This window comes from Mytilus trossulus, chromosome 4 (assembly GCF_036588685.1).
Source record: "Mytilus trossulus isolate FHL-02 chromosome 4, PNRI_Mtr1.1.1.hap1, whole genome shotgun sequence".
Lineage (NCBI taxonomy): Eukaryota > Metazoa > Mollusca > Bivalvia > Mytilida > Mytilidae > Mytilus > Mytilus trossulus.
Window position 1 is genome coordinate 80,538,915 of NC_086376.1, and position 14,971 is coordinate 80,553,885.

The following is a 14,971-nucleotide window of genomic DNA, read 5'->3' on the forward strand; positions in this document are numbered from 1 at the left end:
TTTGGAGCAGGTAAACAACTACAACTAGGATTACAAAAGTCAGGCCCTTTGGAGCAGGTAAACAACTACAACTAGGTTAACAAATGTCAGGCCCTTTGGAGCAGGTAAACAAACCACAGACAGGATTTAAAAAGTCAGGCCCTATGGAGCAGTTTAACAAACCACAGATAGGATTACAAAAGTCAGGCCCTTTGGAGCAGGTAAACAAACCACAGATAGGATAACAAAAGTCAGGCCCTTTGGAGCAGGTAAACAACTACAACTAGGATTACAAATGTCAGGCACTTTAGAGCAAGTAATCAACTACAACTAGGATTACAAAAGTCAGGCCCTTTGGAGCAGGTAAACAACTACAACTAGGATTACAAACAACAGGCCCTTTGGAGCAGGTAAACAACTACAACTAGGTTTACAAATGTCAGGCCCTTTGGAGCAGGTAAACAAACCACAGATAGGATTACAAAAGTCAGGCCCTATGGAGCAGTTTAACAAACCACAGATAGGATTACAAAAGTCAGGCCCTTTGGAGCAGGTAAACAAACCACAGATAGGATAACAAAAGTCAGGCCCTTTGGAGCAGGTAAACAACTACAACTAGGATTACAAATGTCAGGCACTTTAGAGCAAGTAATCAACTACAACTAGGATTACAAAAGTCAGGCCCTTTGGAGCAGGTAAACAACTACAACTAGGATTACAAACGTCAGGCCCTTTGGAGCAGGTAAACAACTACAACTAGGTTTACAAATGTCAGGCCCTTTGGAGCAGGTAAACAAACCACAGATAGGATTACAAAAGTCAGGCCCTATGGAGCAGGTTAACAAACCACAGATAGGATAACAAAAGTCAGGCCCTATGGAGCAGGTTAACAAACCACAGATAGGATTACAAAAGTCAGGCCCTTTGGAGCAGGTAAACAAACTATAGCTAGGATTACAAAAGTTATGCTCCTTTGAACAGGTAAACAAACTACAGCTAGGATTACAAAAGTTAGGCCTTTTGGAGCAGGTAAACAAACTACAGCTATTATTTAACAAGAGTGCACACACTGAAATGTCTCGCCTTCTTTAATTATCATTGATATTATGTTGATAGTCCTAAAGCTTTATTGCAACTGTCACATAAACTTAACATTAACCAAGATAGCTAAACAAAGACCAATGAACCATGAAAATGAGGTCAAGGTCAGATGAACCATTCCAGGGAGACATGTACAGCTAACAATGCTTCCATACATTAAATACAGTTGACCTATTACTTATAGTTTAAGAAAAATAGACCAAAACACAAAAACTTAACACTGTGCAATGAACCGTGAAATAAGGTCATGGTCAAATAAATCGTGCGGGACTGACATATAGATCATGAAATATTTCCATACACCAAATATATAGTTACTTTTGGCATATAATATCAGATAAAAAGACCAAAACTCAAAAACTTAACTATAACCACTGAACCATGAAAATGAGGTCAAGGTCAAATGACATATGCCCGCTAGACATGTACACCTTACAATCATTCCATGCAACAAATATAGTAGACCTATTGAATAAAGTATAAGAAAAACAGACCAAAACACAAAAACTTAACTATAACCACTGAACCATGAAAATGAGGTCAAGGTCAGATGACACCTGCCAGTTGGACATGTACGCCTTACAGTCCTTCCATACACTGAATATACTAGCCCTATTGCTTATAGTATCTGAGATATGGACTTGACCACCAAAACTTAACCTTGTTCACTGATCCATGAATTGAGGTCAAGGTGAAGTGAAAACTGTCTGACGGGCATGAGGACCTTGCAAGGTACGCACATACCAAATGCAGATATCCTATTACTTATAATAAGAGAGAATTCAACATTACAAAATATTTGATTTTTTTTTCAAGTAATCACTGAACCATGAAAATGAGGTCAAGGACATTGAACATGTGACTGACAGAAACTTCGTAACATGAGGCATCTATATACAAAGTATGAAGCATCCAGGTCTTCCAGCTTCTAAAATATAAAGCTTTTAAGAAGTAAGCTATCGCCGCCGCCGCCGTAGCCGCCGCAGTAGCCACCGCCGCCGCCGGATCACTATCCCTATGTCGAGCTTTAGGCAACAAAAAGTAAGGCCCTTTGGAGCAGGTAAACAAACTATAGCTAGGATTACAAAAGTAAGTCTCCTTGGAGCAGGTAAACACTACAGCTAGGATTACAAGCTGTTTGACCTTCTTAAAACAAAGTTCAGGGAGTACAATGATGCCATACCTTTTTTCCGTCAAACTTTTACCTAATTTGTCATACCATATATGAGTGCAGAAACTATATTACCTGGTAGTTCATACAAAGTGTTGAATATTCTAAACCTATTAGGATCATCCTCTCTGTTCACAAACTTGTTAGGGTAGATTTTGTGGATTTCATGTCTGAAAGAACAAAATAAAGATATTTATCAGTTCCAGATTTGACAAATTAATTGGAATTAATCTATATTACAATGTTTGTTGTCAAAAACATGAAAATATAAAGAAATAAGACTCTCTCTCATAGGGGTACCACTGTCCAATGTTTATTTTTAACTCTTTTAAAACACAAAACTACTGGGAGAGGAATATGGCTTTAAACTCATAACAGCCTTGTTTCTTGCTTAGTATTTCTCTGTTTTTCTTGGCAAAACGCAACTAATTTGCCTATAGTGTAACAGTTGTCAATTAACACTCCATCAATACATTATTTTCATGCCTATTTCTTCAAAAAAAAAATTTAAAAGATAAAAAATTTAAAAAATTTAAAAGATTTTTTTTTACACAATTTTATGTTTATTTTATATTCTTTTGAATTTCTTGGGTAATACCAAGGATTTATGTAATATTTCTATATAAATCCTTTGTAATAACAAAGAAATCATTGTAAAACTCACAAAAAACAACCAAGAGGATTTGTTTTTATGAAGCATCTTATAGCATGGCACCATAGAATTTATCAAGTTACATAAACCTCATTTAAATCAAAGTCACATTTTAATTAAGTTTAGTCTGTTTCAATTTTCCACCTTGCTACCTTCTAATCAAAATTTGTTATTATTAAATGATAGAAACCTTATAATGTTTACTGAAGACTTAACCATTTAAAAGTCTGCAAAATTGGAAAGTAATTTTACACATTTGCTTTCATGCTTGTCCTGCCAAATGCATCATTTATTTAAGATGCAAAAAAAAATTATTAATGCTAAAAGAAACTGAAGGCACCTGTCTACTTTTATGAAACGATATGCTGTCTAAGAGTGCATTTTAAATTTTGCATATGCCATGATTAAATTATTTTCACTTGCATGACGCATGACCTAAACTGCTGTTTTCTATATTTCACGGAACATAGAGAAAAGGCTACTGGACTTTTCTTAGCACCTTCATAATTACCAGCGTGTGGGTTTGAGATGATTGTTAATTTCACTGATTAACGATGAAGTTGTGTATTGCATCTGTTAAAATTGAATCATTTTCACCACAACAAATCATGCCTTCGCTCATTAAAAACCTTGAAGGATTGTCTGCTTCTATAATGTCTAAAAAATCTAAATTTATTTTAACTTTACATCTTTAATATACTAAATCCTAAGTGCAAAGAACTAACGTGTGTTTAAACTGTTACAGACTTGTTGGAAGCATTTATTTTAACTACTTAGGAATATTCCACCTTTCCCTTTTTAATTCTCAGTTCTTATTAAGCATGTATTTGATACAGCTCTGAGACAAAAAATTTAATCCTTTTTGCCCTATTTATACACAAAAACTGATACAAAGTGTTTAACCTTCAGCAAATGGTAAGAAAAATATAAAGTTTTGTTTCAAATCTCTGTATCTACCAAAAATTGTTCTTGCCTTCCCATACACATTTATGGACTTTTTTGTTTCAGCACTTTTACAGTCCAGACACTTTTAGTTTGGCACCTTTGAAGTCCAGAACATATCCATATAAAGTCTATGTAACATATTTAATAAAAAATCCATTTTACTCATGAACTTTCCTTTTTTTCTGTGACATAGGAAATATACAGAAAAGTGCACAAATTTAAATATTGCCAATGCATTGTATAAAGTAGTTGTGTCTTAATCAGGGCATCCTAACAAAATCTGAGGCAGCCATACATACATCTTCTTAAGTCTAAATTCTAACATCTTTAGACTTTGCTACTAAAGGCCTTCAAGCCAATTAAGGTTATAATTGAGGAATGAATGGCAAAAAATGGGATCACCACACATGAAAATTATTACTTTAATAGTGCTTTTTAATATATACTCTAAACATCAAAACTAGTGGTGTGTATAGGTCAACCTACCAAAATAGCTAACTACAGAAGACCCCACTTTTTTCCCTAAAAAATCAAGGTTAAAAACTTATTTCTGATCAAATTCATAAGTTATGGTGAAGTCATTCATTAAATCATACAAATTTCTAAAAAGTTTTTTAATACCAGTTTTGACAATAATATATTTAAATGATTAAAAGGTCAAATAACGTCTTCATCAATTCATAAACTGACATCTTAATTCCCTATTATAAAATGGAGCCAGAGTGCCCACATTATAAATTTTAAAAATGATTTACTTTGAAATCTCAGAAGAGGTTATGAAAATTAAGTTATTGTGTTAAGATTAATAGTGTGTGGATCCATTTTTATCCAATTTCATTACACAGAATAGGTCTGTAATGGATCTTAATGATACATGATTATTTTCCTTTTTTTGAAAGTTCCCATGCTGATCTCCCATTTATAATTTAAATGTATTCCACAATAATAAATATTTTTTTTAAAGTTATGGTACATTGGACCTAGTGGCCATTGTGATAAGTGGGGAAAAAAGGTAATAAAAATTTCTACAATTAGATGTCAACTCAGAAAATGGACATGGTGTCTACATGGTCAAATAACCGAAACTCACAGCAAAGTGACATCTATTGTCAAAAGTACCACTAAAAGTGAAAATTGACGAACAACAAGGTCGCCTTTGTGTTATTATCCAGAGATATCACCTTTTTGTTATGGTTGCCTAATTTGCTAATAATGAATTTCCTCTCACTAATAAGGTAGCTACGTTAAAATTAATGAAAGTTGTTTGATGTGGCAGACACTTGTAATTAAAAACATCCGGTTATCTTTTCTTTTAAAGGGTACAATTATCTTAAGACAATAAACACATTTTCTAAAACAATAAAATTTGTAGTTTAAATCATTTTGGAAAACCAGAGATTTAGTCAACAAATGTATTTATCTGAAAGGGGTAGAGAGATAAGTCCTGATATATAACATGACATTCATTTAAAAAAAAGAGATGTGTTACTCTTCATGAATTTCATATATTACATATATTCTTATTTATGATGCATGTGATATTTGTCACTGGTCAAGCTTGAATAGTAATTCATTCAATTCTTAAACTGCAGCCTCAGTGGTTAAATAGCCTAAGTATTGAAACTACTGTAACAGTGAATTACCTTAGCATATCATCACTGAGGATGTGAGTTCGAACACAGCCTTGGCAAGGGGGTGGAGGGGGGATTCCCCAGGCTCAATTCTTTCACCAACTTTTTTTTTTTTATGTGGCAGTTGTAGTAGAACAGACAATACCATAGTGTAAATAATTAAAGATGTCATAATAGGCAAACAATTAAGTCCTCTAAATATTTCACATAGAACTAAAATCTGAATAACTTTTAGTACCACACAAAGTCAGGAAAAGACTCAGCAGAAAAAGAACGGGAAGCAAAGTGCTCCACCAGTGAAACCAGTCCTACTGTGAAAGCACTTTTATCCGTGGGTTACCAATTTCTTATTTTTTGTGGATGGCTTTAAACTAAATTTATTGTGAAAGAAAAGAAAATATTACAAAGGGGTAGTACTAACGTAAAATCTTTTGAAGTTTTGCCAGACGAGTGTGTTTGTAGTATCTGTTTTTTATATTAATTATTAAAACAGCATTTCAACATCATTCTCATTATATCATTTAATATTATACAACATAAATACTCCAAATCTATAACCTTTGTGCCTGAGTCTATCAAAAGTATTAAGTAGCTTTTCATCTGTAAATGTCTAGAAAATAATAAATGAATTGGAAAAACTCTATATTCAGATTATTCTTATTACCTTACAACATCTACTGTTTATATGAAATAACAAAAATAACAAACGTTAGACAACAGATATTAATAATCATCAACAAAAATATTAATAATCATCAACAAAAATATTAATTCATATACAGTAAATAAATAGATGAATTTTTAGGATATTGATGATATTTTTAATGTCTATTTTTGATTAGCTTTTAAAGATGATGATGATAAATGCATGGATGACTGTTGCGTCCAGTGGCAAAATTAGATCCTGATTCAGGACAAGAACAAGTGATATGAATAAGAACTTTGCCTACCTGGACATATTATTCTAAACGCAAAGTGCTGATGAAAGAAATTACACATTCTGATTTTCAAATTTTTGTTTTATTCAGCCTAGGATTACAATCTACAACCTTAAACGCTGAAGACACCCTATACCATCACAAGCTTATAAGACTATTTTTTGATAATGATGCCTAAAATCCTTATGAAAAAAGAAATACCATTACTTTTGACAAGGAATAGAAACAGAGTTTCCCTTTAGTTACACAAGGTTTTAATTTAGATTTATCTCCCTTACCTCATTAAAGTGCTTGAATTTAGAGTTATCTCCTTAAACTTATTAAAAGGCTTCAATATATAGTTATTTCCCTTAACTTATAAAAAGGATTCAATTTTCTTATTTATCAAAAGATTTTTATTTCAGAGTTATAACCCTAACTTTATCAAAAGGCTCTGGGTGCAGGATTTTCTTGCTGTGTTTAAGACCCATTGGTGGCCTTCAGCTGTTTTTAAGGCTTTGACAAATTCCATTCTCAATTTTATTCAATATAGAATTATTTCCCTGAACTTATTTAAAAAGGCTTCCATGAAGAGTTATTTCCCTTATCTTTTTAAAATCTTCAATTTAGAGTTATCTTCCCTTACTAATCCAAATTATTTAGCTAAAGGAAATTAAAACCATTTTCTTCATATTCAAGCCATTCAATGCAAATCTTAATGTTTTACTGTTGAAGAGGGCAGCACTCTGCCGCATCCCAGTAACTTCTTTGTAACTCACAAAGTTCACCTTGCCATTGGTATAATTATAAGAAATTTCCAAACAGATCATTTATTTTAAAACTTTTTATTGTCTGATCATTCTCCAGCCACTTAAGGAATGCAAGAAACAATATACAAAACTTCAATATATAAATTCTTCTTTTAAATTTTCCCATAGAGGAATGTACATCTGGAAAAAATATTTAAAAATCAATGTTTAAATGATAGTTTGTAGGTAATAGGGCTCTATGCTTTTGTAAACATATAAACAAACTATAGTATGCATGTGTTCATTAGTAGCAATAACACTAAAGCAAGATGTTTCCACCAGATGACTGGAATTACTTTCCTCTCAAATTATGTCATTTTTGGCCTGTTTAATAATATTTCAACATGAAAAACAATTATGATTTCAATTACTACATTCCAGGAAAATTGAGACATCTAGACAGTGCATATATCTGCAGTACCTACTTCCAGAAAACAGAGAACAAAGGGCTAGAATGTCAAATATAAATGCCTGATCTTAACCCTTCACTCACTAATTGAGCTAGCTTAGTTTATGACTAGGATTCTTCTCATTTTTATTTTTTTTCTGATTTACTAAACAAAAAGTTCTGTGCAGTGAACAAAATACAATGTTTCGACTACAATGCTCCTGTAATGTCAAATACCAATTTCTTCAAGGATATTGAAGAACAAAATTACACACGCTGAAATGTCTTGCAAAAACACATAAGCACAGTTTCTTGTCTGAAAAGAATAACTTGTCGTTGACCATATTTATATATGAAGTTTTTTCAAACATAAACAGTTTATTTTACAATGAAACATATTTGTTTTACCTTACAATAGTAAATTGCATAGAGCAGAACTATTAGATCAGAGAGGAGCTGTGTCCCTCTTTTGGTACTAGCTTGGACATTCAGAACATGTCATTGTGTATTCATAAAGAGTACAATATCAATCACTTTGAATAAACAGACCCACACATAATAAGCTATCTAAAGTGTGTATAACTGTACTTTTTAAATTCTAAATATGGACAATCAGGATTATTAGCCTACTTCTTGCCATTTATAAATAGGACAAACACAGTAAAAAAGGGTCATTACTGCTAAAGTACACAAAACACTTCTATTGACAAATATTTAAATAGTAATCATAAGATGCAGAAGAAGGGTTAAAAGATAAAATCCGATTATATGGAGACCATTGGTCTGAGCTATGATATGACCTAAATTTCCCATGGAGCCTATTGGTCTGCAATGAGCTATGATATGACCTAAACTTCACTAAAGTACAGCAAATGTTACTGCAATGAAGTATGAAGGAACTTTGATGTGGCACTGTAGGGGGGAGTTTTTAGAACATAGGACCTAAAACTCCTCTTATATTGTCTTAAGTGTTCTTAATCTACAACTAAATTGTTTGAATGAGTATGTCAGGCCCGTAGCCAGGAATTTCCAATTTCCAAGGGAGGGGGGGAGGGGGGGAGTTTGTTGGACTTACAAATTCTACTTTAAGTCATAATTCGAACAGAACATTGACTTTAACAGTGCTTATTTGTTTTCAAAGGGGGGTTTGTCCGAACTACAGGTATGTATGTAGTGCTTAGATACCTGTTTAACTCTTTTAAATGACTGTTTTGAGGTCTTTTGTTTTACCATTATAACCCTTTCTTTGCTGATTGGTATCAAATTGTCCTGTAATTTTAGAATACATATTTTCAAAAAGTACATTTAGTTGTTATTAAACAGACCATGATGAACTAAGTGTGACAAAGTGAAGCTAAAATCCCACCTCAGATAAGATTTTGTATCATATTGAAAACTATCTAAAAAGCTATTTAACTCAAATCCCCTGGATATCATTCACATTTCTTATAAGATTTAATAAAAAAAATGACACTTTTTTTTTCTCATGCCATTTTCAAGTAACTGTAATTCAATATAACCAGCAATTACAATTTCTAATTTCAAAACCCCTTATGCAATTTCTAAAAAAACCTCTTCAAACAATTTTCATTTCATCTAACATTAGATTTTTATTAAAATCTCTGGGGGTAATACAATATTTTTTAAGCCATTAAGATTAGATCACCATCAGGATGTGAAATCTTAACATTTAAATTATGTTTACTTTCAAGGGTAATAGAATACATAATATTGTCACCAAAAAGTCTCTTGTACATGTCAAACTGTTTTCAAATAGTTTTACAAGGTAACTGTATCCTTTAAGTACAGTCTTGCACCTGTCAAGAAATCCGGGTATTTCAATGTCACAGAGGTCATTTAATATGCAAATCTTATATAACTGATAATTCTTTATTTGAGGTTTGTTACCTTGCGTTTTATCGGTGAGATACCGTTACATGTATTCAAATTTTGGCCTCCAAAGCATGCCAATGAATATGTTGATATTCAAATAAGGACACATAAATTCCCATTAAGAACATATGCTATTTGTAATTTCGTAATGTGGGTGTTTTAAAATTTTATAGAATTTATAAAATTCTTATAAAATACCTTTATAGGTAGGATATGCAGTGGTTAGATTTATTGACAATGATTTTGCAATCCTTTAAAGACAGTATGTGACCATTTTTCAAATATGTGATTTTTTATCAATTTATAATAATTCTTTAGATAAAGACAAATTAGATCAATGCATTTAAAATGGCTATACTGAAAGGATATAGATTTATTTTTTTATTTTACAGTTTTAAATGCATGATAACATTACATTCACAAAAAAGGTTTTGTTTTTAGTAACTCTTTCATCAAGATTGATTTTTTTTTAATAAATGGAACACATTAACCATTTTAGTAAAGGGAAGAAAATCTTGTTAAAAAAAATTCTTGGAATCCAAATTTTTTCCAGTTAAAAAATGCAGTCCCTACAACTCACAAGAAATGGCCAAAGTGTTATTTATAATGACTTCGCCTGCCTCAATGTCTACAAGAACCACCTGAATTCACAGGTGTAACAAGTTTAAGCAAACAAAAACAAACAAAGTGATCTGATACAATATCAGACAATTTTCTCCACCTCTTATCCAATAGTGATGATTTATAATGAATAATGTCTGTAATATATGGTTTTCCAATCAAAGGCCTGTTACTTTCAATTTACTTCATTGAGCCATCATGGCAGAGTAAACATAAATGATGGAATGGAGATTTAATGATCCTCACTAACTAAAGTAGTAGTGTTTACGTCAATCTTTCCGTTACCAATTCTTTCTTTTTTCAACAAAAAATACACAAAATGTCAGACTTTTTTCAAACTCATAAAGCTAAAAAAATATACACTTTTTAACGATAATTTCTGTTTTTTAATGAAAAGAAAACCTTTTTTTGTTATTCAATTTATAAACATTTCTTCATACATAAAGAAGAAATTGGTTAATTGACTTGTAGTTCTCTTGGCATGTTTATAAATTCATGAAAAAATGAAGACAAAAATGTTGGTCATAGATTCCTAAATGCTGTTCAGAAGCATATGTGCCAAAGTGTGATGCAAGGGAAAAAAGCAGTGAAACTTCATTTGAAATTTAAAATAGATTTCAGAGCAAATTCTCACACATTTAGAATGAACTTTTTTTATTCAGAAATTAGTGCATGCATTTATTTAAATGACTGTTAAACAATAGGCAAATCGGAAATAAATTTAAGCAATTTCAGGAATTGCTGCTTCAAAAAAGCACTATCAGAGCAAATTCTCACACATAGAATGAACTTTTTATTCCAAAATTATTGCATGTATTTATTTAAATGACTGCTAAAGAATAGGCATAGTGGATATAAATTTAAGCAATTTCAGGAATTGCTGCATCAAAATAGCGCTATCAGACTGAATTATTATGTATGGTGATATTCTTCAATTATGTCACAACTATTTGCAGTAATAACAAACCTCCTTAAATTTTCTAAATCTATGTTATGTAAGAAAGAACCAAATACTATAAATTAACACTGAAATGGTAAAATACAAGGAAACAGAATCGTGGTATGGTCTTTGCTTATTGTTGAAGAACATACAGTGACCTTTAGCTTTTGATTTCTGCGTCATATGGTCACTTGTGGAGAGTTGTTTTATTGGCAATCATACCACATCTTCTTTTTTATATAAAATATTAAAAGTTTCTGAGAAACAGATCCAACTAAAAACTTAACCAAATTCACCCAAGCATGATACATAGGTCTTTATGATCCAGTTTATGCATGCTGCTTATTGTTGAATAGACAGTACCAAGGTCAGAGACTCCAATAAGTTTTAACTAATTCTAATCCTTGACACCAAAGGAACTTTAAACTTCCCATATGATTTGAACTTGCAAAAGCCCAGGCTGTGGTAATATGCTTCTTATAACTTAAAAGATTAGTAAATTGATTATATTTAGAGCCCATATATTTTTTTAAGAATATTTATTATTAAAAGAAAGACACTATTACATTTCATTAAATCATTTAATTCAAGACCACACAAAAAGCCTATTTCAAATATTTTTGTTTTTCTATACCTTTTTGAGTTGTGGTTTTACATTGGATAAGCATTTAAACAAATTTAACAAGTTTATCATAACATTTACATGTTTTTTTCAAAAATAAATGTTGTTGCTTTTCAACGTTTTAATCTTAATTTGACTACAAAGTGAAACACCTGGACAGTCTTATTTCAAAATTAAAAATATTTAAATTTAATTTTCAAGCCACAAGTTTACTAAAAGAACATTTTAAAACTTTTTAATTTCGAAAATATTTTTTCTAAGGCTTATTACAATGACAATTATCTCTTTCTCTATAATTCCTATTAAACAACTGTAGTTCCCATATGGCTGAAAGGTTCAAGAACTTTTCTTTTGATCCCTTATTAACCACAATTTCAAGAATTAACATTTAAACTTTTAATAAAAACATTTAAAGTTTCCAAGTTCAACTTGGGTGAACAGTTCAGTCACCTAACATTAGTTATTATACCAGATTACAGCTAGAAGCAAAACTCATTTAAATTTTAGAAGTACTTTTTGTCATTTTTTGCTGTATAATTATTTCGGTTCAACCTTCAGATATCAATACCCATTTGAATAGCATCTCATATTTGTTAAGTGAGCCCTGATAAAATCTGTCATCACCCAAACCTACTTAATTTTCATCTATTTCCCCTGATCTTCTTTCTATCTTTTAAATGTCTCCATTGAACCATAGAGTATAGTTAGACAACATTGTGTTGTAAGGTCATAATGTCGAACAGCTCTCGGCTAAATCTCCAAAGATATGACACCCTACAATACTACCCCAACTGAGCGGTACAATATATTATATCAACAGAAAAAACAAGAAGGAAAACTTTAGAAAACCTGTATTTCCTCTTGAAATATATAGCTAATCTATCTTTCAGATGAAAAATATAAAGATTTAATATGAATGGGTATTTGTTACAGAAAACCGCAAGTCAATCCCAGAGGTGACGACCTTCAGTTACTGTTACCTGCGTACCTGGTAAATAGAGATTAAGGCCTAAATCTGGACCATAAACACAGTAACTGTTCCTCGCGTACCTGGTATATAGAGATTAGAGCCTAAATCTGGACCATAAACAGGATACCTTATATCACTATCTTTAATTGCAATTATAACAATGTTTTGGTGTTTTTTATTGAACACAATGCATTTGCATTCATCTAAAATAATCCAATATCCGAAGAATAAAAAAATAAGAAATCTTTGTTTCACTGCACAATTTATGCTACTTCGAAAAATAATTAAAATGGGACAAACCTAGATATGACAGCCTCTAATAACTTAAAAATATTCTGATAAAATATTTGTTAAGCAAGCAACATGATATTAGACTCAAAATTTCATAGACATTTTAGGTTTTTATGTTTGATGCCACAAAACTCTAAATACATTTTGACTGTGGTTTCATTTATTTTTGTAGGTATCAATTTTCATGGATTGAGGAAACCTTGCATGTTCCTGGATATTTGATTTTGTGGTTTTGCAAAGTCTGCATAGAACCCTATATATAATTTGTTATTTGTTGAACACTTACTATCATGGTTCACCTGTACCTATGAAATCCACTGAAAATTGGTATCCAACAAATAATAATGAATCCACAGTACTTATATTTGATCTTTTGTAATATACTTGTAGATCAAAGCAATTCAAATATTTTTTTTATTGGTTTAAATGATACTATTAATAATATTAGTACCTCTGGGTAGCATTGGTAATCTATCTTATAAACCTTTGTCTTCCAACAATGATTGTACCTTTATTCACCCATATTCCTAATTCTGCACAATTACAAACAATAATATTTGTTTCTAATTACAACACTACATTAAGAAAGTTCAAGCCTGGATTATCACTTTTATAAGCTGGTCAACTACCTTTCACAAAAAGAATTGTCAGGAACTGCACATATGACAAAGGTCAAAGGATTACTTGTATCTAAAGGTAGGTTAATGTGCTGTGAGGCACTGTCATGAATGGCCTAGTTCAAAGATACAACAATATCTTTATATACAAATCTTAAACACAAAAATTAAACACCACAAATTTTAATATGAAACTATAACTGGAATCAGAAAACACTTTGCTTTTGGAAGGTACAATGTATTATAAAATTATACAAGCAGTTTAGAAAATGAAATAAAAACTATATGATGAAAGGAATACAGTCGGTCAAAATCGAACAAAAAAAATGGGTTTGAAAAAATGAAGTAGAAATTGACAAGCAGAAAGCAAAACACAAAGTGATCAGTTGACATATATATAATCAAACTGATGGGCTGCTTCTCTGACATTTGACCTAGAAATGCTGTATTAAGGTCACAAGTCAGGAACCTTGGCAGTGGTTTTCTTTTATTCTCTCAATGATAAAAATAGGGAGCAAGGTCTAAATGATAGATCTTGTGTAGTCGCTAATTTATTGATTGATTTTTGTGTGCCTAAGGTTCAGTGGCAAATATTCAGTCTCTTAAATTCTATACTATGATCAGGGTGTTTTTGTGCAAGTATACTATATAGACATCGTTTGTATACCGTTGAAGGCTGTATATTAGCCTGAAGATGTCTTTTAGTCTTCTAGGTCATTGGGTTGCTGACGTCTCATTGATGTTAACTATACATTATACATCCTTTATATCTTTTTGCTATTACAATTATGTTTAAGAAATTCATATGGCCTTCTTAAAAATATATTATGTAATAGAAGAAAACTGTGTCAGTCGTACAATGATTATACTGATATATATCATGAAATTTTATTTAGGAGAATCTGATGTAAAGTTCAAGTGTACTTTTGATTGTCTTTGTATAGTCAGATGGTGTATGGTAAATTTCAACAGTACTGTATTACAAAATACATGTACAAGTAGAGATATTATCTGAGAAAAAAGGTGTAACCCAGCCACATGTTCATGTGTTTGTTAATTATATTGCTTTTTGATATTTTTTATTGTTTTAGGAAATTCTTTAAAAACGACTTAGGTAGATCTTTACAAATCACTGCAAAATTTCTTCACATGTTTTCTGGGCTTATTTTAGTCTTTCTCCACTCAATGTTAACATCTTGCCATTCTCTTTTTGTTTTTGACCTTTAGTTGCTGTTTAATTTGACCTTCAGTTTCTGTACAATTTGACCTTCAGTTGCTGACAAACAGGAATACTCCACATCCTCTTTTGTTAACACTAACAGTGGTATAATCCTTATTTACATTGCACTCTTTAGTGAGTATTCAACAACTTTCAGTTACAAGAAGCAAGATTTATCATATCTTTTATTTAAGCCATATTTCAT

At 31.4% G+C, this 14,971-nt stretch overlaps 1 protein-coding gene across 4 annotated transcripts in view; it reads right to left on the reverse strand.

Moving 5' to 3' along the window:
- The window catches only part of LOC134716091 (cytosolic purine 5'-nucleotidase-like), an 84,170-nt gene that overhangs the window by 32,494 nt on the left and 36,705 nt on the right, over positions 1-14,971 (reverse strand). For all 4 annotated transcript variants that reach the window (XM_063578856.1, XM_063578854.1, XM_063578853.1 and 1 more), the window contains exon 6: positions 2,327-2,421. In XM_063578856.1, coding sequence (XP_063434926.1) covers positions 2,327-2,421 — 95 coding nt within the window. The remainder of the gene's footprint in view (positions 1-2,326; positions 2,422-14,971) is intronic.